The sequence below is a fragment of the Felis catus genome, chromosome D4 (genome assembly GCF_018350175.1).
Source record: "Felis catus isolate Fca126 chromosome D4, F.catus_Fca126_mat1.0, whole genome shotgun sequence".
In the NCBI taxonomy this organism is placed as follows: Eukaryota; Metazoa; Chordata; class Mammalia; order Carnivora; family Felidae; genus Felis; species Felis catus.
The window spans coordinates 74,220,150-74,246,610 of NC_058380.1; the positions used below are offsets into that span (position 1 = coordinate 74,220,150).

Here is a 26,461-nt window from a genome sequence, read left to right on the forward strand (position 1 = left end):
TGTGTGCTTCTTTGAACAACCCCCGGAGGGAGGTTTCCAGCCCAGCTAGGGGTGGGGGAGGGGGAGAAAAGATGCTCAGGGGATGCCCTGTTTATGCTGCTTCCCCCAAAAAAGGGAGGCAGAGAGAGAGATTGAGAGATGGCATGGGGTCAACACGGGGGTGAGTACTGAAAGGGGGGTGGTCTGGGTCCCATGGCGTATTCCTTCCCTAGGGTTGCTGTAACAGCATCGCAAACCTGGAGGCTTAGGACAGCAGAAATGCATTCTCTCCCAGCTCTGCAGCCTGGAAGTCTGAAATCCAAGTGGTGCCAGTGCCCCCCATCCCCCACGCTTCTAGGAGAGGTTCCTTACCCTGATCAGCTTCCAGTGGCCCCAGGCATTCCTCGGCTTCCGGCTGGAGCACCGTGGTCTCTGCCTCTTTAGTCACGTGGCATTCTTTCTCCCGTGTGTCTCCGCACATCTTTTTATAAGGACACCAGTCATAGTGGATGAGGGCCCACATGAATGAGCTCATCTTCAGTTGATTACGTCTGCAAAAGACCCTATTTCCAGGTAAGGCCACATTCACAGGTAATAAGGTGAGGACTTCAGCATATCTTTTTGGGGGACACGATTCAACCCATGACACAGAGGGAGGGGGTATATTGAGGTTACCATGAGCAATTCCTTTTTTTTTTTTTATTTTTACCATAGTAGCATACCCATAAGACTTAGCATTCGTGACATTTAGTACATTCACAGTGCTGTGCAACGATCACCACTATCTAGTTCCAGAACATTCTCATCACCCTAAAAGGAAACTCCATACTTATGAAGCAGTCATTCCCCATTCCCCTCTGCCCAAGCCCCTGGAAAACCACTCATCTGCTTTTTGACTTTGCCTGCTGTGGATAATTCATACAAATGGAATCGTATTTCATGTAAACAGAAAATGGAAGATGGGAAAGGTCAGTCTCATTAATGTCCCTTTCCTCCCATAGAAAGCTGGCCTTTTTTTTTTTAATGTTTATTATTTGTTTTTTTAAGAGAGAGAGACAGAGTGTGAACAGGGGAGGGGCAGAGAGAGAGGGAGACACGAAATCCAAAGCAGGCTCCAGGCTCCAAGCTGTCAGCACAGAGCCCGACGTGGGGCTCAAATCCACGAACCTGAGCCGAAGTCGGACGCTTAACCGACTGAGCCACCCAGGTGCCCCAAAAGCTCACCTTCTGTGATTGACTTCTTTCATGTATCATGATTTCAAGGTTCCCCCTTGTGGTATATGTTTCCATACAGTACTTCATTCTTTTTTATGGCTCACTCATATTCTACTGTATGGATATACTGCATTTTTGTTCTCTGCTCATCCTCTGATGGACATCTGGGTTGTTTCAGTCTTTCGGCCCTGGCGGACAGTGCTTCAATACGAGCATTTCTTACCTATACTCGAGAGAGGACACAATATCACCTGTCTTGGAGGAAGTGAGTGAGAATCTGAGAGATGGCTGGATTCAGCAAGTGAATAGACAGGACCACCGAGATAAATTTGAATGTCAGATAAACAGCAGTTATTTTTTTAATGTTATTTAAGTTTATTTATTTATTTATTTTGAGGGAGATAGAGACCGTGTGAGCAGGGGAAGGGCAGACAGGAGGAGGAGGAAGAGAATTCCAGCCAGAATCCCAGAGAATCTCTGCCAGTGCAGAGAGCCAGACACGGGGCTCGAACTCACAAAACCAAGAGATCATGATCTGAGCTGAAACTAAGAGTTGGACATTCAAGCGACTGGGCCACCCAGGCTCCCCAACAATAGTTTTTCTTTGTTTGTTTTGTTTTGTTTTGTTTTTTAGCATAAGTATGCTCCCATTCGATATCTGAGACACATTAGGACATAGTTATACCCCGCCAGACCTGGAACCTGTAACTCCTGACCTCTGGTTCAGAGTTCTGCCTTTCTTGGCTTGCTCCTCCCACCCTGGGAGCTTGAATGAATCAAACCTTTTCTGCCCTTCTCACCCAGGAGAAAGAACAAATCACAAGCAGTTGGATTCATATTCGGAATTTTATGTTTTTTTTTTTAATTTTTTTTTCAACGTTTATTTATTTTTGGGACAGAGAGAGACAGAGCATGAACGGGGGAGGGGCAGAGACAGAGGGAGACACAGAAGCGGAAACAGGCTCCAGGCTCTGAGCCATCCACCCAGAGCCCGACGCAGGGCTCGAACTCACGGACCGCGAGATCGTGACCTGGCTGAAGTCGGACGCTTAACCGACTGCGCCACCCAGGCGCCCCCGGAATTTTATGTTTTAAAACCTTGCTGTAAATTTCCAGGTCATCAGGGTCTCTCCCCCCACCCATCCCCCACCCCCGGACAGGGAGCACCAGGGGCTGCTGCTTTGCCGTGGCTCCAAGAATCCCGTCCATAGAGCCCAGGATTCATTGTCTGGAAGGGCTTAGAGAGCCCCACATCCCAGATACACCCCATCGTCTTAAATAGAAGGTAACTACAGCCAGCGAAGTGCCCGAGGTCACCTGCCAAGGCCAAGGCAAAGCTTTGATTCAAACCCAAGGCTACTGACAAGTGGGGGTAGGGGGGAGCTCAGCATGGCCCCCTGGGATTAGCAGAACCAGCAGCAGTTGGGAGTTGGTTACAAAGGCAGATTTTCAGCCCAGATCCCAAACTACTGAATCACAAACTCCCAGGGTGGGGCCCAGAAATCTGTGTTTTAAATAAGCCTCCCTGAAATACGAATCAATACCACATTGAGATTTCACCTCACACCAGAGTGGCTAAAATTAACAACTCGGGCAACAACAGGTGCTGGCGATGATGCAGAGAAAGGGGAACTCTCTTGCACTGTTGGGAATGCAAACTGGTGCAGCCACCCTGGAAAACGGTGTGGAGGTTCCTTAAAAAATTAAAAATAGAATTACCCTACGACCCAGCCATAGCACTACTAGGAATTCCTCCAAAGGATACAGGAGTGTTGATTTATAGGGGCACGTGTATCCCAATATTTATAGCAGTGCTATCAACAATAGCAAAACTATGGAAAGAGCCTAAATGTCCATAAACTGATGAATGGATAAAGAAGATGTGGTTTAGGGGAGCTCCTGGGTAGCTCAGTCGGTTAAGTGTCCGACTTCGGCTCAGGTCATGATCTCACAGCTTGTGGGTCTGAGCCCTGCATCGGGCTCTGTGCTGACAGCTCAGAGCCTGGAGCCTGCTTCAGATTTTGTGTCTCCCTCTCTCTCTCTCTCTCTGCCCCTCCCCTGCTCACGCTGTTTCTCTCGCTGTCTCAAAAGTAAATAAAATTTTTTTTTAAAAAGATGTGGTTTATATATACAATGGAATGCTACTTGGCGATGAAAAAGAATGAAATCTTGCCATTTGCAACAACGTGGATAATACGGGAGGGCATTATGCAAAGTGAAATAAGCCAGTCAGAGAAAGACAGGTATCATATGATTTCACTCATATATGGAATTTGGGAAACTTAACAGATGATCACAGGAGAAGGGAAGGAAAAAAAAAGTTACAAACAGAGAAGGAAGCAAACCATAAGAGACTCTTAAATACAGAGAACAAACTGAGGGTTGATGGGGGGAGGGTTGGGGGTGGGGAAAATGGGTGATGGGCATTGAGGAGGGCACCTGTTGGGATGGGCACTGGGTATTGTATGTAAGTGATGAATCACAGGCATCTACTCCTGGAGCCAAGACTACACTGTGCACATTCTATGTTAGCTAATGTGACAATCAATTATTAGTAAATAAATAAAAACAAACAAACAAGTCTCCCTGGAGATTCTAGCGTGTGCTTAAGAATTGAGATCCCACACTATTTCCTGAATCTAGAAAACAGTTTTCCAAAACTAGGGAAAACCAAACAAACAAACTTGGAAATAAAATAAGAATATTCTTTTCGTTTCTCTGACCGAAAATTAATCAAGGATGAAACAGAAGGGCCTTCTTCTTGAATCATTTCCTAAGGTCCACCATATATCGTCACCCCCGAGAGTTTGCCCAGCTGTTGAAGCAAGCTTCCGGTTCTGCAGATGGGAAAGTTCAGTCACGCTACTGTGTGTCAACCCCACAGGAAGCTCTGCAAGGCCAGGGGCTGGGTCTGGTCCTCTGCCGTGGCCACAGAGTGCAGCGTGCAGGAGGTGCTCAAACTTGTTCAACAAGGCTCGCTGGAACATTTCCTTGACATGTGTGCCTTCCCTGGGTCAAGCCGTATGCGGGCACTGCAGTTACAGAGACAGTCCTGGCAGGGCGCCTGGTGGGGGGGCTCTGGGTCTGGTGGAGGCAGCTGGAGGTGTTGGACCTTGGGTGCAGGGAGCAAGAGGCCAGGCTGGGGTGGGTGGTGGTTGGGGAGGGCATGGCTGATGCAATCCCAGCACAGGGAGGCTTGTCAGGAGGTCACACTCTGTACTAATCAGGGTTTCTAGAGTAACAGAACCAGTAGGATGTGTGTGTGTGTGTGTGTGTGTGTGTGTGTGAAGAGATGTTTTAAAATTTATTTAGAGAGAGAGAGTATGTGTGTGAGTGGGGAAGGGAAGGGAGGGGAGAGAGAAAGAGAGAGAGAGGTGGGGTGGGGGGGGCGGTGGTGGGAGAGAACCTCAAGCAGGCTTCATGCTCAGCATGGAACCCGACTCGAGGCTTGATCCCATGACCTTGGGATCATGACCTGAGCCGAACTCAAGAGCCAGACGCTCAACCGACTCAGCCACCCAGACACCCCTGTAAAGAGATTTATCATAAGGAATTGGCTCACATGATTATGATCGTTGGCAAGTCCCAGGATCTGCAGAGTGAGTTGGCCAATTCAAGACCCAGGAGAGCTGATGGTGTCCTTCTAGTGTAAAGTCTGGCAGGCTGGAGAGCTGGGAAGAAACAATGTTTCAGTTCATGTCCAAAGGCTGCAAAAGACTGACGTTCATCTCCACCAGTCAGGCTCTTACGCAGACTCTTAATTCTATTGAGGCCTTCAACAGATTAGATGAGGCCCACCCACACTTGGGGGGAGGTGGCAATCTGCTTTACTCAGACTACACATTCAAATGTTAATCTCATCTAAAAACACCCTCACAGATACACCCAGAATATTTGACTAAATATCTAGGTACTGCATGGCCCAGTTAACTTGACACATAAAACTAACCATCCGAGCTGATGCTGATAGAGGTTGAACAAAGGTTTGCCAGGTGACAAAAGGCACTGGGAGGAGAGGGTACAGCACCTGCCAAGGCTTGGAAGTAAAGGCCACACTGCGTATCTGGGGATGCTATAGCATAGGCTGTGAGAGCCCCAGGGAGTAGGACGAGCCACAGGTTGCACAGGAGAGCAGGGTTTGGGCTGGTGGCCGAGGTGGGTTTGAGCTGCACTGGGGCACTGTGGAGCGTCCAGGAGGCAGCCAGCTGAGCCAGGGGACAGGAAAGTGCTCCGTGCCACGGTCAGAGCCCCAGAGGCGTCAGCAGGATCTGCATGGTTTTGGAGACACGGAGGGGATGAGGGAGTCAGGAGGAAGGGCCAGAGGGAAGAGAAGAAGGGCTATGTTAAAGCTGTGACATTCACGACTCCCAGCCTGTACTCCCAGGAGGGCCTCTGTGACCTGGCCAGCGAGGCCTCTGAAGCTGGGCCAGCTCCTTCCTGGCAGGGGCAGGTAGGAGATTGTTGGGGTCCACAAGGCAGCTCTTCCGGGGCTGGCAGCATCTACCGTTCCCAGTCTCCCATTACACAACCGAGTGTCAGGAAACAGCCAGAGTGGACTTCCCAGGCGGGGCCAATCCCGTGTGTGCTCTGTCCACAATGAATCAGGCCCCAGCCGTGGACAGTCACATGCCATCAATGCCCAGCTGCCCTGTGCTGGGAAAAGGAGCAAAAGACGAGCAAGAAGGGGAGAGGCGGGCAGGTGGATTCCAGTCCCAGCTTCCTGACTGGGCCATGGCCTTGGACTGGTCATGCCTTCTCTCTGGGCCTCAGTTTCTCCCTCTGCAAAATGGGGGTGATATGCCCTTCCCTGCTTGCTAGCCACACACAGAGCTATCGTTCTGCGATAAGTAGGGCAGATCGTATGAAACTGAATGATATTCAACCCAGTAAAAGCATATGGTTCAACCCAATAAAAGCACCTTTCAAAATAAGAGCGGCTGCGTTTTCTGGCACACTGACCGTGAGCGGGAGCCCTGTTGAGAGTGATACGTTTTCATCTCATGCACAGCTCTCGTGAGACACGTGTTACTCTGCTGGTTCTTCAGATGAGGGAAGCCAAGTCCAAAGAGGTTACATAAATCGTCCAAGACGACAGAACAGGATCTGAACTTGAGCAAATCTTTTTGAGCGTTTCCTCAGCCCAAACACAAAGTTCCTAATTAGGATCATTTGCTCTACCAGTGTATTCTTCGTGGCCGTTCACGTAGAAGCTCACAGATTAGTCATTAGGCACAGAGCTCAGCCCTGGCCTCAAGGGAGAGACAATTATAAAGTGGCTTTCTTGGAACCGAATCATTTACAGTGGGTGCGTTTCCCCGATCATCTAAACCTCACCGTTCACCTGACCTCTCTGAGCCATTTGCTTCCTTATCCATCCAATGGGGAAAGTATCTATTTTCTTGAACCTACTGTCTACATATTTCTGCATTTTGATGTCTTTAGAAGTGGGATGTATCCTAAAATCCCAGAAGTATTTCTTTTTGCCTTTCTTTTTTAAATTTTATTTTAGAGAGGGAAAGAGAGAGCAAATGGGGGAAAGGAGCAGGGGGAGAGGGAGAGAGAATGTTAACCAGGCTCTACGCCCAGCACGGAGACCGACAAGGGGCTCAATCCCATGACCCTCTATCATGACCTGAGTCAAAATCCAGAGTCGGACTCTTAACCAACGGAGCCACCCAGGCGCCCCCTGGAGGTACTTCTGTAATGCAAGAATCTGTCTTTTCTCCCTACCCCAGCTTGTCATTACACTGATGGTAGGGGTGTTAAGACTGGCCGACTCTTAGAAGCAAGTTTGTTTCTTATAACAAGCATTTCACAACTGCACGCTGATTTAATCCTCTTAACAACCTGATAAAGTAGCAACCATCAGTATCCGCATTTTACAGATGGGGAAATTGAGGCACAGAGAAGTTAAGTAACTGGCCCAAGGTCACGCAGCTAGCAAGCGGTCAAGCCAGGACAAATATTTCCCCATCATCCCGGGTGGCCCTGATTGCTTTTCTATTTCCTGCCAAACTTCTCCTGACAAGATACCCGGGTCAGATGGAGGGGCAGGGTAGGGAGGGCTGTCCAGACCCTCCATCCAGAGAGGTACTAACCCATCCTTGACATGGAAGAAGATGGAGAAAAGTGTACTGTGTCAGGGGGAGTGCTGGGTGTGCTCGAAGGAACCATTTGGAGAGTAGCGCCTCCTGGGAGAGAGTGAGACGGACCTCCAAAGGGCACCTGGGCGACAGTGAAGACCACTCACTCCCGAGGAGCAGCACCCCATTTGCTCACCGTTAGAGAAGCTTTCATCTCTCCCTATGCTACTCACAAAACATCTGGCCACCCAACGCGATCCAAGGATAGGGCACAAGAGGGAAGAACTGTTCCCCTGGGGTCTGAACAGCATTGGTCGTTCAGGGATGTTTAGGGCTGTGGGTCATTCTGTGCCAGAACCAGGCACCAGATCCCACTGGACAGAGGTGCTTCTGTGTTATTTAATGAACCGTACGTGTGTGCACGCGCCTGTGTGAATGCGTGTAATATGGGAGATCCTCTAAAGCTCTGGGGTGTGGGCAGAAGCCCCAAGGGTCCGGGGTAATGGTAGTGCTGTCCCCATAGAACACCCAGCTTCTCTTTGACATAAGCAGTGTGTCAAATCTGTCCCCAGTCCCACTGCAGCAGCCTCTGACTGCTCTCCCAAGGTGGTCCCCTCCCCTCCCCCTCCCCACCTTCCCCACTGCAGACAGAGGGCTCTTTCTAAAGAGCAAATCTGACTATTCGTCTCCCACCCTATTTAAAATCTTTCTATTTCTTCCAACACCTGCAGAGCCCATTGCGAACTTCCCAGCCTGGCTTCTGTGCCCTGCACACTCGGTTCCCGCCGACCCTCTCCAGCATCGGCCCCGTCACTCCCGTGCTGTCTCATAGGGGCCCTCCAGGTCCTTTATGCGCCCCGCGTCCTGTCACCTCCACTCTTCCTTGCCAACAAGCTCCAATCCTTTTCTCAAGGCTCAGATTAGAGCAATGCAAATTCAGAACACTAAGTGAGCTGGCAAGCAAAGAAAGAAAAGAGGGATTTTCACTTCTGACGAGGATGTGGAGAAAGGGACTCATCTGGGCATCGCCAAATTGGCACCGTATTAAACAGCGTTAGTGTTTTTTGTCTTCTCTGTTTGGGAAGAGAGTTGTTTTTTTTTTTTTTTAAATCAACTTAATTGAGGTATAATTGGCGTACAATAAAATGCACACATTTTAGGTTTACAGTTCAATGAGTTTTCACAAACGTACATTTTGTGTGTAACCACCCCTGCAGTGGAAATTTGGAACAATGCCACCTACTTCAGAAAGTGCTCTTACAACCTTTGGCAGTCAGACTCCCCTCCTTGCCCTAGGCAACTGCTGATCTGATTTCTACCATTATAGATTAGTTTTGGCTATTCTAGAACTTTCTACAAATGGAAACTATACAGTGTGTGCTTTCTTAAGTCTGGCTCCTTTTGCTCAGCGTACTGTTTTTGAGATTCATTCACGTTGTCTTACAAATCGGAAGTTCATTTGTTTTTATCGCGAAGTAATGTTCCATTTACGAAAATGCCACAATGTGTTTCTCCATTTTCCCGATGACGGGTATTTGAACTGTTTCTAGTTTTTGGCTGTTTTGAATTACACTGTGAGTTTGTACGTGACACGTTTTTCTTTCTCTTGAACGGTATGGTAATTTTAGAAAGCGATTTGGCCGTTTCTGACACTTAGGAGAGGAAACATCACAATGTGAAATGCTACGGGCAATTATGTCTCAATAAAGCTGGAAAAATAAAACAAAATGCCATAGATATAAAGGGAGGACATCATTAGGTATGTTGGAATCTAGGAAGCGAACGAAAGGGGATGCGTCCACTAAAATTACGACCGCGGACTGCCCCAAAACATGAAAAATGACTCAAAATACATGAAACGGACAAGAACATAGAATTGTAAGCACGACATAGTAAAACGTTTTGAACGCGTTTATTCTTAGGGATACCAATCTGACCTTGTCAGGTAAAAATGCATGCAGGCAATGGAAGCTCTCATTCTGCAACGGTGACCACTGGCCAGGGTTGGGGACCAACTGGTGAAAGGAGAGGCCCACCCCCCTGCTCACATAGCCGGGGGTGGGGACCACATGGACATAATTTCTCGTCCCAGATTTTGGGAGAGAGTTCAGGTAATACCACATTTACTGGAAATAGGCAATATAACTTAGACGCCTCCTTCTTTTGGAAACATCCCTTCTTTGCTCCAAGATTCGGCTGCCCCCCACCCCACCGGACTTGTGCTGGTCCACAGCTGTTACCACAATCAGTTGGAATAGAATCCATGTTTTGCCCTCTCCCCAACCCTTGACCCTCCCCCATCCCATTCCCCACCCCCACCCCCCCTAGCCTGGGAACTCTCTAAGCTGCCACCTGTGTTTGATTTACGGTTAGGTCTTGCTCAAGTCTGAATGCTCAGTGGGACACGAATTGGGTAAAAACATAAGAGCTTTCAAAACAAAACAAAACAAAACACCCAAAAACATAAGCGCTGGCTTAGAGGCCCCTCTATTGAAATCTACCCATGTTTGACAATACCCCTCCAGCCCACACCCCCCTTGGCTTTGAACAGCCGGTCTAAGTTAGACCCACGCTTGCAGGCTTTAGCCACAGCCGGCTTTGGGGGGAAGGAGGGAAAGGTTTGTGCCAGGCATTTCGCAAGCACTCACCTGATGTGTCACCAGGGGGCTCCAGGACTCCACCCACAGCTCGTTATAAAGGTCACTGTACCCTACAGCCACCAGTTCTGCCCGACTCCAGGTGCCTCTCCCTCCAGGCATGGCGCTGTCCTGGGCCCTTGCTGTCCTGAGCCTCCTTCCTCTGCTGGAAGCCCAGAGCCCAGAGTGTGCCAACCTCACAGCGACACCTATCACCAACGCCACTCTGGACCAGGTGCATGCCCGGGGCCCCTGAGTGCTGTGGGCAGCTGCCTCCTCTCTGGGCTTCCCTTTCTCCTGCTGGCTTGCGGTCAGCCCCCTTCCCCACCTCTGCCTTTTTCTCCTCCCGGGTCCTGGGGTGACATTCTGACCAGCCTCTGGGGGCATTCTTCTGCTTCCAAACTCAGAAGTCTCATTGCAAGGCCCCTCAGAGGGAGCCTCCTTTACTGCACGAGGGGCCACCCAGCGGCTGGGGGAGGTGCCTGACCCTCAGAGTGACCTCCTGCGTGCCCGCTCCTCGCCTGGGGCCCCAGGCTCCCCGTGTGCAAAATGGAGGGAGAAATCTGCCCGGCTGACTGGCAGGGATTCTGCCCTCGGCCTCCATCATCAGCTCCTGGCTTCTCTCTCCAACCCAGCTCTCCGGCAAGTGGTTTTACATCGCCTCGGCCTTCCGCAACCCGGAGTTCAACGAGTCGTCTAGAACGATCCAAGCGGCCTTCTTTTACTTTCACATCAACTACACAGAGGACAAAATACTGCTCAGAGAGTACCTAACCATGTGAGACCCCCCCCCACCCACCCACATGCTAGCCCCAGGCTTCTGCTCCTAGCTGCTGGGTAACCTTGATCAAGTCCCTCCCTCTTCCTGACCTCAGCCTTCTCATCCATGGAATGGGGAGGGTGGACTCTAATCACCACCGACTCTTGCCCCTCGATGATGGTGGCCAGTGATTGTCCACTTCTCCTTGATGGTCTTCCTGTTTTTCTCCCCCCTTCTGTCTGTTAGAGGGAACCAGTGCGTCTATAACTCCAGCTATCTGAACGTCCAGCGGGAGAATGGGAGTCTGTCTAAACACGGTGAGGTCCAGCCCACACGTGGGAGCCTGGGGACAGGTGAATGGGCCAGCCAAAAGAGGAGGTGCTGGGGCTAAGGCCCTGGAGGCTGGAGGCACAGAGAACACAGGACAGGCCCATTTCTTCCAGCTCCGAGGTCCTGGTGTCTGCACGCTGCAATACTCAGGAATAACTGCCAACATATGTGAGCTTTTACTTATGTGCCAGGCACTGCTAGAAGTGCTTTACGTGAATTGACCCACTGAATACTCACGAACAACCTTAGGAGGACATTACAGCGATCAGATGAGGAAACAGAGAAACAGAGATGTCAAGCAGTATCCCTGGAGTCACACAGCCTGTAATTAGAACTAGGACTCAAACCCAAGTCTGGCTGTGGTCCTGCCTCTCTCCAACCACCTTTTCTCCTCTAGGATCTGAGGGCGGCAGTCTTTGTCTGGCACGCAGTGACTTCACTCATATCCCCGCTGTCACCCCAGAGAGAGCACATAGTAGGACTCTACAAATGCCAATGGAATTAAACCAACAGCACTCAGCAGCCCTGAGTCTCCTGTCTGGGCCTTATTTTCTTCATCTGGAAAATGGGGAGAAAGGCCCTGACAGCCACAGCCCGTGTGAGGCTGTGATTCCACATAGTAGCACAGGGCCCGGCACACAATGGGACTAGGGATGTGTGACCCAGGTGAACCCCTGGCCTTCACTCATTGCTGTGTGGCCATGGGCACGCCCAGGGCTCCTTGCCTACCATTGGGGACCGCTGTGCTGTGTGGTCTCACCCAGGGGTTTTCTCCTCCAGAGTTCGGCAAAGAACAAGTTGGCTACCTCCTGCTCACCAAGGATCCCAGGACCTTCATGCTTGCCTTCTCCCTGAAAGACGAGCAGAACATGGGGCTGTCCTTCTACAGTAGGCATCCCTCAAACTTCTTCTACCTCGCCCAGGACCCCTTCCCCTGCGGCCGGGCCCCCAGCTCCCCCACCCTCCCTGGCTTCCCAGCTAGGACCCCAGCATGCTCACCCAACGTCTCCTCGCTCCCTCCTGCAGCTGACAAGCCACAAGCGACCCAGGAGCAAATGAGAGAGTTCCACGAAGCCATCACGTGCATGGGCATGCAGAAGTCAGAAATCATGTACTCCGATGAGAAACAGGTGAAGGCAGGGAGGACTGGGCCAAGCCCACCCTCAGGGTGACTCTGCCTTGGGCAGCCCCAGAGGCCCAGGGGGGTGAGCTGCCGGCCCAGGCTGTGCAGTGAGATAGGACATCCTACTTTTAAGCACCTGCCTCACTGCAGGGACAGCTGAGTTTCCTGCAAGCCCACGGGGTGAGGAACCAGGAAGGAAAAGTCACTGTGAAACAGGGAGGGCATCCAGAGCAGGTGGGGGGGGGGGCGGGGCTTGGAAAGGAGGGGAACAGCAGACACAAGTGTGGCCATGGGAACGTGACAAAGAAACACACAAGGGTAACGATCGTTGACAACTACTGGCCACGCCCCAGACTTCAAATACCTGTGGCTGGGGAGTGGGTATGGTGGTTTTCAGCACCACCCAAATGGCCCCAAGCCCAGGACTACATCCTGACTTTTGCTGTAACTGAGAAGTACGTATAAAATCATCTTAATGCTTTACATGGTCTTGTCCTGGGCAGTAACATCTGAAATCACAGAGCTGATGAGCTGGTGACACTTTTGGGGGGGATATACATGAAATACTTTCAGCATTATTGAAATAAAAATGTCTCTGCCGCCTGAGGTCATCCCTCGTGACCACCCCTAGACCACCTCCCCTCCCGGCTCCTGGGAGCTGCGGGAAAGGACTGGGCTCGCAGCCCTGCTCCCCGCTTGCCCCCCGCCCCATCTGCTGGCTGGGGACCTTGGACAGGCCACACGGCCACCCTGAACCTCGCTTACATCACCTACCCAATGGCTGTGAGGAATCCAGATCAACATAAAGGCTCGGCAAGTCCTCAGTAAATGGCAGTTGTTCTAAGGGCCCGAGCCCCCCTTCTGAGGTGAAGCTGAGCCTCAGAGAGGAAAAATGCCTTGCCCAAGGTCACCCAGGTAGGAGGCGGCAGGGCCTAAGCTGGAGCTCATTCCACCATCCCCCCCCCCCCCCCCCGCAAGAGCCCTGCCCTGCCCCCATCACTGCGCTCCCCCTGTCTTCCAGGATGTGTGTGGGCCATTGGAGAAAGAGCACCAGGAAGAAAATCAGAAGGAAAACAAGGGGTCCTAGGAGGACACAGCTTGGGTTAGGAGCTTGGGGACTCTGGGACCCATCCTCAGCCCTACGCCCACCCTTTGTACTTCCGGTCTTTGTCTCAGTGGCATCAATAAAGCTTCTGCATCGGAAGCAGGCAGGGTGTCATTCGCTCACTCGTTCATTCGGTCACTCATTCACACACGTTGAAGCCTGCCCTGGGCTGAGCCCCGGCTGATCACTGGGTAAGCCCCTGTCCCTCTACTCAGAAGAGCTCCTGCTGTAATACCCGGCACAGGTTGGACGATGACAGGCACCAAATGCTGTGGGAGCCCAGCATGGGGGGGAGGTGCCTCCTGCGGTGGAAATCTGGGAAGGCTTCCTGGACGGGGCATCCGAACCAGTCTAGAAAGATATACGAACAGCAGCTTGTAACACCTGCTGTTCCAGCTATAAGCCAAGGATCTGAGAGGACGAGTCTGAGAAACATCGAAGCGGGAGGCCCTGGTAGCTCAGGTGAATGGGGGCAGTGAGGACTCCGGCGGCGTGTGGTACCGAGCACAAAGGACCTCACCTTACACATTGCCCTGGCCATCTGGGGAGGCGAGTTGGGAGGGGCCCGACTGGAGGCAGAAAGACTCTGGCAGAGGCTGCTGTGAGCATCCTGGCAAGAGGAGGGTACCTGGGCGGGGGACAGGACGGGGAGACGCAGAGGCCTTGGGGCCTAGGCCAGAGCAGCTGTCTCCACGAAGTGCCCTCACAGTGCCCACCGGACGCCCACAGGATATAACGAGGGGGGAGGTTGGCCCCTGGAAAGCAGCCAACTTGCAAACATGTTCGGAGCCCTCGAGATGGGGCCACGTCCGAGGCAGGCCCTCTCCATGGCACAGAAATACCGAGCACCTAAAGCCAGGAGTCCAGCAAGGAAGGCCAGCTCCTTCCAGACCTGATGGCTTGTGATTTATGGTCATGAGAGGGAAGCAGCACCGCTTGGTGGCAGAAGACTTGGGGCCACATCGTTCAGGCAATTCCGGGAGCGAGCGGCCAAAGCCATCCAGAGCAACAGAGTCATAGCCCCGGCACCTGACGCCCGGCCCTGTGGCACCTGTGACACCACCCTCCCAAGAGCCACGCTGCACCCCGGGCACTGAGGCTGGGGACACCGCCCTGCGCCCCCACCTGCGCCCTTGGCTCCCCGTACCCGTCCTCGTATCCCGGAGCAGCCTCCTGGCATCCAGGACAGGGTAGGCTCAGAGGCTCAGAACCTACAGGAGATCTTCCCTTCTCGGCTAACTGCCATTTTCAAGTGCACTGAGAAGGGTCAGCTGAAAAATGAAGTAGAAACGGGGCCTGGTGGGCAGGGAGGAGCGTGTGGAAAGTGAGGGGGGCTGACAGAGAAAGCCACGGGAAGACGTAGCAGGCGTTGGGGAGAAAAATCTCATGGAGGTTAGGAAGAAAAGAACAGTAAAGAAAACGGATTTTAGAGCCAGACATTGCGAGGCCGGGCAGATAGCCCGCCGGGACCTCAGTCTCTCATCAACGGAGGAGGCACGTAGTGGGGGTGGTGTGTGAACCGTGAGTGCCCTGTGCTGAATACTTAGCTCAAGCATCGGTATCTTGGGGCGCCTGGGCGGCTCAATCGGTCAAGCTTCTGGCTTCGGCTCAGGTCGTGATCTCATGGTTCGTGGGTTCAAGCCCCACGTCAGGCTCTGTGCTGACAGCTCAGAGCCTGGAGCCTGCTTCACATTCTGTCTTCCTTGCTCCCTGCCCCTCCCCCACTCGTACTCTGTCTCTCAAAAATAAACGTTAAAAAAAAAAATCGGCATCTAGCGCGCGCTCAGTATATGGCGGCTGGTGTTGCTGTTTGCTATTAAAAGGAGCACTGGAAGGAGAGTCTAGCCTTGCGCTTTGGGCACCAGCTGTGTGTCTCCGAAGGCGCTTGGCCAGACAGCCTCTCCAGTCAGAAGGGTGAATCCAGAGACAGGCACAGGGAGAAGGTATGGAGAAACAGCAGCCACCGGAGGAAGGTGGGCAGAGTCTGGAAAACTGCACCCAACAAGCCCCCTGGGGAAGGGCTCCGCTTGTCATCAAATCCCCCACCCACAGACTTGGGGTTAAGAAGCCACAAGTTGACGACACACACCACGGATGTGGGCAGCTTCGGGAATGTTTTTTTTTTTCCGTTCTTTTTTTTTTTTTTTTTCAAAGATCAATATTCATTCTTCTCCATTTGCCCTCATAACGAAAATAGATTTTTAAATGCCTCAAATATACAAATATCACTGATGCATACACATTCCAGAAAAGCTGAGGTACGCACTCTGCTACAAGCTAGGGAGCCAGAGACGGGCTGGCCTCCCGGCCGCAGACCAGGGCCTGGCAGGCAGCTTGGCCACTAGCCCAGTTCCACAGGGATCCCAGGGACAGAGCTGGGGCTCAGGGGGTGAGGTACAGAGAGGGACCAAGTTGGACAGCTTCTGGGCCCTCCCTGGGGGTGTCCCCTTCCCTGCAGGTCCACGGGAAAGCCCTCTCCGGAGAAGCTGGGCGCATGTTATCCTGGGGGCCTGCCGTCTTGACGTTTCGATGGTGTCAAAGTGCCTTACTAATCCCCAGTCACCAGGAGGAAAGTGCACAGCCGTGTCCTTCCCAGAAACGCCTACGCTGGAGGGGCTGGTCACCGGTGAGGAGACAGGTTTGCACCAGAGACTCTGGCCCTATCCCTTCTCATCTGGCCTGGTAGGTTGGATCTACGACCAGGAAAACACAGTAAAAAAAAAAAAAATTGTCCATCTGTATATAAAGTACATATTATTAGCCAGAGGTGGGCAGTGCAGGACCAGGAGACTCCCCGAGGCTGCCCCTGGGCAGAAGGTGGCCTCAGTCTCAGCACTTCCTTCAGGGGCCGGTCCCCCAGGAGTTCCTTCTCTTCATGCCCAGGCCAACACCCCAGGGCCAGGCCGCCTCTGGGGAGGGGTCGCCGGGGCCCGCGGGAGTGGCTCCAGCCGACTCCCGCCCTGGGGGACAGCAGCAGGCCGCCGGCCCACCTGCCCCCCATCTGTGTCTGAGTCTCCAGGGTGAAGTCAGAAGAGGCAGGAGCCCCTGAGGCTGCGGGCCTGGCGCAGGTCGGCTGACAGGGAGCGGCTCATGTGCTTGGTGGTGCAGCGGATGCTCTCAGCAGCCTGGACGGCTCGATTCAGGGCCTTGTTGAGCTCCTCCAGGTCCTCCAGGTCCAGCTGGATGGAGTGCCGGTGCCCCCGCGCCGGCCGGGAGGAGGCAGAGGGGGGCCACTCGGCGGCGGCTGGCTGGGGCGAGGAAGCTGAGGTAGGTCCCGGAGGCGCGTAGTACCTGAGGAGAGAGGGCCCGGCGTTCGTTAACCACGGACAGGGCCGGGCAGAGCACCGGGTTCGGAGTCAACCCCATGCCAGGCCCTCCAGCTGAGCCCACGGCCCCTGCTCTCTGGGTCTCAGTCTTCACCTCTCAAATGGGAATAATAAACACCTACTTTGAGGGATGAAGGATGACAAACGGGAGTGCCCGACCTGGAACAGTGTCTCGAAAATGGTTGGTTCAGGGGGCGCCCGGGTGGCTCAGCCGGTTAAGCAGCCGGACTTCGGCTCAAGTCATGACCTCACGGTTTGTGAGTTCGAGCCACGTGTCGGGCTCACTGCTGTCAGCACAGAGCTCGCTTCGGATCCTGTCTCCCTCTCTGTCCCTCCCCCACTCAATCTCTCTCTCTCTCTCAGAAAGAAATGCATACTTAAAAAAAATGGTGCAGGGGTGCCTGGGCGGCTCAGTCAAGCAACCAACCGACTCTCGATCTCAGCTCAGGTCTCGATCTCCCGGTCGTGGGATGGAGCCCGACGTCGGGCTCTGTGCTGACAGCGTGGAGCCTGCTTGGGATTCTCTCTCCCTCTCTCTCTACCCCTCCCCCACTCACACTCGCTCTTTCTCTCTCTTGCTCTCTCTCAAAATAAACTTAAAAAAAAAATGGTTAGTTCGATCTACCTATTCACTTCGTATTTATTGATCTTACAGTATGTGCCAGCCCTGCGGTTACACTGGTGAATGAGTAACATGGACCCCACTGCCTTCTTGGGGCTTCTCATTTCAGAGCCAGATCCCAGGGAGACTAGGATCACCCCCAGGCTCTGTAGCAAACCCCCTTCATCAGAGAGGAAACGTGTGGTCCCATTTGCCAAGTGTGGAGCAGCAGAGACACGTGATAATAATTAGGGTTCTGTAGGAGGCGGAGGGTCTTGTTCCACTCATCCAGGGAGCAGGTGGAAACGTGTCCTTCCCAGCCTGGCCCTGCAGGAATGTGGGGCTTCATGTAAAGTGCTGGGAGCCATGTGACGGAGCACGGATTTCTCCAGGTAGTGAGCGCAGCACGCAGCCAGGCTCCCCAGTCCGGCGACGGGCGGGAAGAGGGGGTGGCCCCTGTGTTGTGGAATCAAGCATGTGGAGGAGACAGGGAGACAAAGGTTTTGCCCAAATGCAGCAGGGACAAGTAGAGGAGGAGTTGGCCAGAGTCTGTCACTGGCGTCTTGCTTGACACACTGTAAACTCTGGCCTCCTTCCTGACCTTCCACTTCTTCGGACCCACGTTATCGTACAGCGTGCAGGAGAAAAGGGCTCTGCTAGGACCGGAACACATATCTCTCCGAAGAAGACACACAGATGCACAATAAGCACATGAAAAGATGCTCAGCGTCATCAGCCACCAGGGAAACGCAAATAAAAACCATGTGAGATGCCACGTCAGGCGCTTGGCCACCGCCGGATGACTCAAGTCAAAAGGACAGATGCTGGCCAGGAGGCGGAGAAATCAGAAGCCTCATAAGCTGCTGGTGGGGACGTAAAATGGCACCACCACTTTGGAAAACCGTCTGGTGGCACCTAGCCCCGAGCTGGCATTGCATGCTGGGTACCGTGTGCCGGGCTCGGAGATACACGTTTTCTTGACCAGCACGTATCTTACTTGTTCGGTGGGTACCGCTATGCTTATGTTACGGACGAGCAAAGAGAAGTTCAGAGAAGCTAGGTGAGGCAGGAAGCCTGCCCCCCAAATCCCAGCCATTCCGTGCGGATTCCCCTTTCAGGGGCTCTGTTCCCCCACCTTTAGCTACCTCCCGGGAGAGATCTGATAGGAAAATTCAGGTGGAAAGCTCTGGACGCTGCCTGGCCACTCTAAGTGCCTGTGTACACGTCAGCTCAGAGTCAGAGCGCTGGAAGGGGCGGTGCTGGACTCACACCCAGAGCTAATTAGCACCCAGTAGATGCCAGTACATATCATCTGAACCGAACCAATAGGCTTCTTGAATCCAATTCCTTCCCCCGGGGACTATCAGGTGTAATTACTGGGTTTACACACACCCCTACCGTTTAATAATTTGATGACCAGCTAGCTTGGCCCGAAAGTCACATCCCAAACACCCTCTAAGGCAGAAGCTGCAACTGTCCCTCACCTTTGTTTTGGCCCAAAACAAAACCAAAAAACCTTCCTGGCTAGAAAGACTTTGGCGCAGGGCTATAAGGCAATTGGCCAGCAGGTGGCAGCACAGCCCCATAAACTTTCTAAAGGGCACCCTGTCATTGAGCATGCTCAGTCTTGCTGATGGCAGATGGAGAAACTTGAGGGCATCATCAGCCCAAACTCTAGCAGCATTTGAAATGCTATGCTTCCTGGCCAACTTCTATGTATTGTGTATATTAGTGTATTAGTGTATTGTGTATTGTGTATATCTGTGTATTGTGTATATTAGTGTATTAGTGTATTGTGTATATCTGTGTATTAGTTCATGTAATCCTTACCACAACCCATTTCACAGAGGAAAGAACTGAGGCACAGAGGAGCAAAGTGACCCAGCTAAGGTTGTAGGCTACCGCCGGCCAGGTCTGTCGGGCACTACAGCTCAGAACCCTTCCCCTTCCCTATGACCTGTCCAGGCCTGGACACAGCCACCTGGTTGGGTCTGCCCACAGGTCTGAGTCTGGAAGGATATGGGACAGCCTTCGAAGCGGAGAGGCACCCAGAGTTTCATCCTGGGCCAGCCGATTCCAGGCGAAACCTCTCCTGCCCAGGGAGTCGGGGCATAGGCAGGCATCTCCTGCCGCAGGCCTGAGCATGCAGCATGGCCTCGCATAGCCGACGGAGCAGAATACTCCTGGAGTCGGCTGAGGGCGGCAAGAAAGCATCGCGTAGGCCAGAGTCCTTATGGGGACGGGGGCTGGGCAGCACCCTACACCTCTGCTCCCGCCGAGCGCCAGCCCCCACAGCGACCCTGGCCTCTTGCTGCGCACGACACAGGATGCTGATGGCGTGCCACTGAAGGAGGCTCCCGCCCGACTCGTTTTATATGGAGGGGCACTGCGGCACGGAACTAGCCTGTGACAGTCAGGACAAGAAGACAAGTCTCCTAATTTCAGCGTCCAGGGTTTTTCTTCCCCTGCAATCCTGTCCTGTGGCAGCCACCTTTATGCATCTTTCTTCTTTGCCGACGACCATGCCGTGAAGTGGCACTCCCCACGGTGACGACAACGCTGCCCCCCACGACAAATTCCACAAACGTCTCACGTGCGTCTGGCCACGTGCCTCACTTCACCCTCAAACAACCAACTGTACGTGGTCGAGACTACTACCCCATTTAACAGATGGGAAAATGGAGGCTCAGAGAGGAAGTAGCTTTACCAAGGCCACGGCGCCAGTAGGTGGCTGACGGAGATCTAGCAGAGCTTGGACTCTAAACGCAGAACCACTTCTGCCTCAACTGCCGTGTATTTTCTCTCTTGGCAGAGGCCATATCCAAACAGAAACAAGGCAAGTCTGAGGAACGAGCACAGCCAAGAGCCAAGAGGGGCCTAAGGACACATGACGACTGAGTGTATGTGGCATTCTGGACGGGATCCCAGACCAGAAAAAGACCTTCAGGTAAACACTGAAGAAACCCATGGGGCACTTGGGTGGCTCAGTCAACTGAGTGACCGACTTTGGCCCAGGTCATGGTCTCGTGGTTCATGAGTTTGAGCCTCACATCGGGCTTGTTGCTGTCAGCATGGAACCCGCTTTAGATCCTCTGTCCCCCTCTGCCCCTTCCCCGCCTGCGCTCCCTCTCAAACATAAAAATAAACCTATAAAAAAACTGAAGACACCCAAATAATCTATGGGCTTCAGGTAATAATAATGTATTCATATTGGTTCACTAACTGCAAAAGTATCACGTTCAAGTAAGATGTTAGTGACAGGGGAAACTGTGTGTGTGTGTGTGTGTGTGCGTGTGTGTGTGGGGGGTTATATGAGAACTCTCTTTACTGTCTGCTCCATTTCTCTCTGCATCTAAAACTGTTCTGAAAAGTAAAGCATGGGGCACCTGGGTGGCTCAGGCAGTTGAACATCCAACTCTGAATTTTGGCTCGGTCCTGATCTCCCAATTTGCAAGTTTGAGCCCCGTAATTCTCTCTCTCTCCTTCTCTCTCTGCTCCTCCCTGTAGCCCCCTCAAAATGAGTAAATAAACCTAAAAAAAAAAATAAAGGCTATTGACAAGCAGTGGGTGTGCATTACTTACTTGCTGGAAAGACCCACAGGAAATGGGGAAGGGTTAGGGTTCTAGAGCTAGACTCCCATGAGCTTTCCTTGTGAGCTCCTAGGGGGCAGGGCCCTCTGTCAGGCTCCACTGCGGGGCCCTCTGTCAGGCTCCACTGCGGGGCACCCCGTCCCCGCCCAGGCCAAGCACTCTCCCTGGTGTGCAGGGAGCATTCAGGGTTTGTTGAGTGACTGCACGAGTGTTCTGCTTGTTCTGCACGTTATACACTGGGGCGAAACACAGGAGTGAGCGACGCCCGGGTTCTCAGCAGCCGGAGATAGATGTGAACGCGAATTGGGAAGCGAGTCAAACAGAGGCTGGGAAGGTGGGAAAGGGAGGTTCTTACACAGCGGCCGACGGGTAAGGCACGATGGGCACCGAGGAGACGTAGGCAAAGGCGGGAGGGGCCGGTGCTGGGGGCACGGCAGGCAGATACCACAGTCCGGGGGGCGGCCGGGCCGGCGACCCTGCCTGCTTGCTCCGTCGTGAGGGGCTGGAGGCTGAGCGTGAGTGTGCATTCCTCCTTGGGGCGGCACTTTCTGTCCCTGCAAGGGGCGGGGGGGCACCAGAGAGGTCAGTCTGATTGCCTGGGAAGCTCTAGAACAGGCAGAACAGGGGGCCACCCACCTCTGCCCTGTTAGAGCTGGACACTGGGCTGGCCATGCTGTCAGTGCCTCGCTTCGGGAAACAAATCCTGTGCCTGGTTTGCTCTGCCCCAGACTGGGAGAGCAGCCGCCCAAGCTAAACACCCCCTGGGGCCCCCGAACTCCCAAAACAGAGAGCTGGGTGTCTGGCTGGGAGAAGAGAGTGAGCGTCTGTCCCTACCAGAGGTGGCTGAGTCTGGGCCATCCGTCTTTGGGGGCGTCCCGACTTGACCACACAGGGGACATCGCAGGGTATCAGTGGGAACCGGTCCCAGTGGGTCCCTGGTGACAGTACCACCTACAAGAGGAGGAAGAGGGGTCAGGAGAGGATTACGTCAGGATCAACGGGCCTGGAGCCCCCAAGCAGACCTCCGCCAACAAGCCATCACTCCCCCATTTTACAGACTGGAAAACTGAGGCTCCAAAAGGTTGAATGATATGCCAAAGTGTCAGAGTAGGAAATCGGTGGTGCTCTGTCTGAGCCCAAGCCCGGGCTCTCCCGAATGCAGCCCCTGAGCCTATATTCATTCCTCCACACTGAGGCCCATTCTCCATGTGGGAGTGGCCCATGATGGCCCCTCAGGCACCAGGGGGTCAGTAGAGGCCTAAGGGAGCAGGAAGAGAGTGGACAACCTGGTCCTCTTCCCACGCACATCCTCAACACCTCACCTGGAAGTCCTCTCACCCCCCTGGCTGAGTTATAGGCTCCCCAGCCCCACCCTGTGCTCAGATCACTGTTTCGTCATTGCTTAGCTACGAGCTTCTTGGCGACAGGGCCCAGGGCCCAGTATGGGCAGGTGCTGAATGAATGAATGAATGAATGAACAAATAGAGATGGCTGTTGAGACTTGAGCAAAGGCAAAGAAACATAATGGTGAAGAGCCAGGGTTCTGGAGCCACAAAGTCCTGGCTTCAAATCCTGGCTCTACCACTGGTGAGCTGTGTGCTCTTGGGCAAGTTATTTAACCTCTATGAGCCTCAGTTTCCTCACCTGTAAAATAGGCGAAATAATAAAATGGGAACACCCCATTTCATAGGGTTGTGAAGATTCATGTTTGTAAAACCTTTAGCATGATGCGCTGTTTATAGTGGGGGCTTAATCAATGACAGCTCCGTTGTTATCATCATCATTGCTTGAAAGGGCTTTAGGGACCATCTCCAATCCTTTCATTACAGTTGTGAAGTCTGAGGCTCAGAGAAGTCAAGGAACTTGCCTAAGATCACACAGCAAGTCAGTAGCAAAACTGGGACTAGAACCCAGTGTCCATATTCTCTGGCCACTGCTGTCCCCACGACTCTTCCCTGTTGGGTGTGGTGGAAGGAGGCAGAGGGGAAGGCAGATGGAGGGGAGATGGGACATAATCATCACCACCTGGCCCCACCCGTCTTATCGGGAACTTAAGCCATGCCCAATGTTAACCCATGTCATAGTCAAGGATGGCTTCAGGCAGCAGTACCTGGCGCAACAGGTGTGAAAGCAGGACCCCCTGGGAGGGCTGAGAAGTCCCCCCAAACCCTCCCTTGTTGTACCTTGACCCGCCACCGAGCTTGGGCAGGCCCACGTCCTGCACCCTCTCCTACAGGGACAAGCCGCAGCCTCTGTGCACTGACCACCTCTCCAGGTACCACCCCTCACCTGAGTCCTGGGTCCTAGCAGGTCGGCAGTGGGGACAGGAGATTGTGCCACCGCCTCTTGGGACAGTCTTGGGGGTGGGAACGTGGTACTCCTGGCCTAGGGAAGAAACCAGACAGTCAGCTCTTTGCATGTTTGGAGAACTGGGGAGGATTGGGGACTACCTGTCTCCTCTTGCTGACATCCAGAAGCAATCAACAAACCCAAGCTCATTTAGACCGGCAGGCAGGCCACCAGGAAGCATGATGAGCAGTGACAAAGACACTACTCCCCCAGATCCCCGCTTGCTGGGTGGGACTGGAATGGCCTGGGCATAGGGTCGGCTGTGTTCTCCCCGTGCTCCGAGAGGCTGTGAGATGAGGACAGTCACACATGGACTTCATAGGCTTATTGGAAGGACTGAGTGGGGCCGTGTCCATGAGGTGCCCTGCCGGCACCTGGCAGGTGTAACGTGTTCAAGGTTATCGGAAAGGTGGACAGATGCTCGGGTCTTCACCTAGACCTGTCCTCTCCCGCTTTGTCCTTCCCGGAGTCTCAAATGGGACGTTCAGAATGTTGCCTGACTGCTTATCTTTTTTCTCCCCTGTGCCGCGCAGGGGTTCCACTTCCTATTCTGTGTGTGTTGCCTTGGGCCGCGCCCCCACCCCTCCACGGACCGGCGGCCGCTCCCACGTCTAACCGCTCGGCTCTGTCTGCTCCATCGGGGTAGACACGCATCTCTCATTTCCCGCCTTGTCTCCTGCACTCAGCCATACGGATCCGAGGTTAACTGCCCTCCCTCCCAGGGTGGTTGGGATGAAAGCCACGCCTATAATTTACTTAGTATAATTTACACGCTTACTATAACTGCTTGTTACTGTCTGCTAAGCGGTCGGATTCATGAAAGCTGGAGCCATATCCGCGTCTGTTTTAATGCGAAGCACCCTGAAATCCTACTATGTGTCATCTGAAGGCCTACTGTGTGCTGGGTGCCTAGTTCATGGGACCCTGCGGCACCCTGGAGGATCACAGCTGAGGGTAGGCCAAGGGTAACGGATTTGGCACCCACTCTGCAAACAGCGGGTGTTTCATAAACCTCTTTATGACTGACCGGCTAACGGGCCTTCCCCAGAACCAAGCGTGGGCTCTCACGCAGGGGAGGCATCAGAAACTGCTGGATGAACGAACGAACACGCCAAGGTTCAGAGAGGCGGTATGCCCTGGTGCCTCCCGTATCACGGAATTCGCCGAAAATGACATCAACAGCCCATGGTGAAATGGGGAAGGCATCGTGACAGAGGAGTCTTCCCTGGGGGCTGGGCCACCCCCGGCCCACCTGTGTACTGGCCCCGGAAGGTGACCCTGTCTGGCCTCTTGGTGCCTCCCGCTCTTTTCATTCCATCCCGAGCTGCCTGCGCACTGTCCTCAGAGGTCCGGCTCTTCTCAGAGAACAGCTGGGGGGAGGTGGGCTCGGATCCGGAACCTGAGGTGGAAAAAGAGGAGCGTCAAAGGGGGTGGGGGGCCCACACGGCTCAGGGAGTGGGCGGATGAGAAGTTCAGGCTCTGGGGCAGCGCGTGGGTTTTAATCCTTGGTAGTATCAGCCGACACACGTGGCAACCTGACCTCGTGCTAAGCGCTGGTCTAGACCGGCCGCGTCCGCGGTACGCGCAGCCTCGCGGCCATCCCAGGAGGCCGGTCCTATTATTGCTGCACAATTAGCTGTCCCTCTAACCACACAGAGCAGGTAAACAACCTGGCCAAGGTCACCTGGCTGGGAAGGGGTGAGGTGGGCTGAACCCTTCTCCTCCTCCTCCAGGCGATTCTCCTGCACTTTGGTGTCTATACCTGCAGAGTGTGGGTAAATGTGACCCACCTTGCGGTGAAGACTGACGTCAGATACACACGACGCCCTGACAGAAACCCTGGCACGTCGTAGGCGCGTGACATACAGTGGCCGACACTGGAAGCGGTCTTCAGGGCCCTGCCGCACCAAAACGGATGCACAAAACCTCCTCCAAGTTTCTTCCCAGGCTGTGGCGCTGGTCCCTGGCCACTGAGCTAACCCGCCCAGAAATCTGCAGGCTCCAGCAGTCAGGGCGGGCAGGTGGTCACTTACTCAGGGACAGCTGGGGCACCTCCCGAGGCACCGAGGAAGACCTGGCTCGCCGCCTTCCTGCGGGGTCAGCTTGCTCTGCACCTGCAGGCTCACCAGACAGTCTCTCTGTGGATTTGCTAGCAAAGAGGAGACACAGATGATGTCGCTGGAGGAGGTTTGATGCGGCCCTTAAAGACGGTCGGCAAGAAAGCCAACCCAGGGAAAGGCTTATAGCAGAGGAGGAAAGCAGGAAAGTCAAAACCAAAGACTCTGGGAGTCAGACCCCCAGAAAGGGGCTCTGAGCCTCTCTGACCCTCAGTTTCCCCATCTGTCAAGTGGGGATAATGACAGCAATTACCTCAGAGGGTTATGGGAAGGATTAGTGAGACGATGTCCGTAAAAACCTGAACTTCGGTGCCCTCCCATAGAAACACTTGGAAACACCCAGCTGATTTTAGAAGTCATCCTCAGTGAATTGCTAAGGGGTGAGCGGGCGGACATTCTGGAAATAGTTAGCTCTTCACTTGGGTGATGAGTTCAGGTTACACAGTAGATATTATTTTATGCATCAAATGTTACATAGGAAAAAGGTGTAAGAGTCGGAGAGGGGTGTGAGTTCACATGTCTGGAGAGACCCAGGGGCAGCCAAGTCTGCCACGCCACTGGGGCACAAGGGCAGGCGTTTTGGGGTCACCCACCTGCCATAGTGGGAGCCCCAGGCGGCTGAGGAATCCATTGGCCGGGCCCGGGCCCGGGCGGGGCAGCTGAAGGTGGAGGCCGGGCACACCAGGCTGCCCTGGGGTGGCTGATGCAGGCTGTCCTCCAGCCGCAGGCGGAGCAGAGACACCTCCTCTTGTAGCTCTCGGATGGCCTGGCTGGGGTGGGGGGAGGGGACAGAAACAAAGAGTGGATGTGCAAGGCGCGGAGCCCCAGCCACCCGCACGCACAGCGCCGCCTGGATGCCCAGGTCTCGTCCCTTTGCGCCAGGCACGGGCCCAACTCTGCTGCCCGCGGATTCTGGAACTTCCTTGTGTGTCCACTTTTCTTGCTGCCCATCTCGACACCTCTGAGCTCGTGCCCCTGCACGTTGGGTGCACAAAGCGCAATTTCGAGGGTTATCTCGCCTAACAGGCAGGGTCTCTGAGTAGCTGTTCTGAACACCGGGGACTCACTGTCAAGGTGGAGTGGAAGACGCAGAATAAAAAGGGCACGAGCTGAAGGTCCACTTTAGAATCGGAATTCTGACCCCCTTGGGCTGCCCCCCCTTCTTCTACCTCTGTCTCTAGAAATGGTAAACTGACAGTCCAGGTCTGGTTTCTTCCCCTCCCTTATTATTCAGCCCATCCTTCCT

The 26,461-nt window shown here is 53.7% G+C and overlaps 2 protein-coding genes and 1 long non-coding RNA gene across 9 annotated transcripts in view; 1 reads left to right on the forward strand and 2 right to left on the reverse strand.

Moving 5' to 3' along the window:
* Nucleotides 1–132: 132 nt before the first annotated feature.
* On the reverse strand, nt 133–13,069 carry LOC109493931. The gene is made up of 5 exons (XR_006588643.1): nt 12,003–13,069; nt 5,222–5,462; nt 4,757–4,865; nt 1,204–1,417; nt 133–530 (listed from the first exon to the last, which is right to left on the reverse strand). It is a non-coding gene; the product is annotated as an uncharacterized LOC109493931 (long non-coding RNA).
* LOC100144393 (alpha-1-acid glycoprotein) lies at nt 9,988–13,330 on the forward strand. Its single transcript, XM_003995775.4, has 6 exons — nt 9,988–10,148; nt 10,549–10,691; nt 10,920–10,990; nt 11,784–11,891; nt 12,030–12,133; nt 13,148–13,330. Exons 1-6 carry the CDS (start codon nt 10,035–10,037, stop codon nt 13,211–13,213), a joined length of 606 nt encoding a protein of 201 aa, XP_003995824.2. The 5' UTR covers nt 9,988–10,034; the 3' UTR covers nt 13,214–13,330.
* A 1,996-nt stretch (nt 13,331–15,326) lies between these two features.
* Nucleotides 15,327–26,461, reverse strand: part of AKNA (AT-hook transcription factor) — a 55,308-nt gene continuing 44,173 nt past the window's right edge. For all 7 annotated transcript variants that reach the window (XM_045042852.1, XM_045042853.1, XM_045042856.1 and 4 more), the window contains exons 16-22: nt 25,809–25,985; nt 25,132–25,247; nt 24,351–24,497; nt 23,039–23,134; nt 21,584–21,700; nt 21,105–21,303; nt 15,327–16,522 (exon numbers count right to left, since the gene is read on the reverse strand). In XM_045042852.1, the coding sequence (XP_044898787.1) occupies nt 16,258–16,522; nt 21,105–21,303; nt 21,584–21,700; nt 23,039–23,134; nt 24,351–24,497; nt 25,132–25,247; nt 25,809–25,985 (1,117 nt within the window). In that variant the 3' untranslated portion in view covers nt 15,327–16,257. The remainder of the gene's footprint in view (nt 16,523–21,104; nt 21,304–21,583; nt 21,701–23,038; nt 23,135–24,350; nt 24,498–25,131; nt 25,248–25,808; nt 25,986–26,461) is intronic.

Coding starts and splice junctions, on each gene's coding strand:
- LOC100144393 (XM_003995775.4), top strand. CDS start 10,035: ATGGCGCTGTCCTGGGCCCTTGCTGTCCTGAGCCTCCTTCCTCTGCTG. Junction 10,692..10,919: donor CTCAGAGAGTACCTAACCAT/GTGAGACCCCCC, acceptor TCTGTCTGTTAG/AGGGAACCAGTGCGTCTATA. Junction 10,991..11,783: donor TGGGAGTCTGTCTAAACACG/GTGAGGTCCAGC, acceptor TTTCTCCTCCAG/AGTTCGGCAAAGAACAAGTT.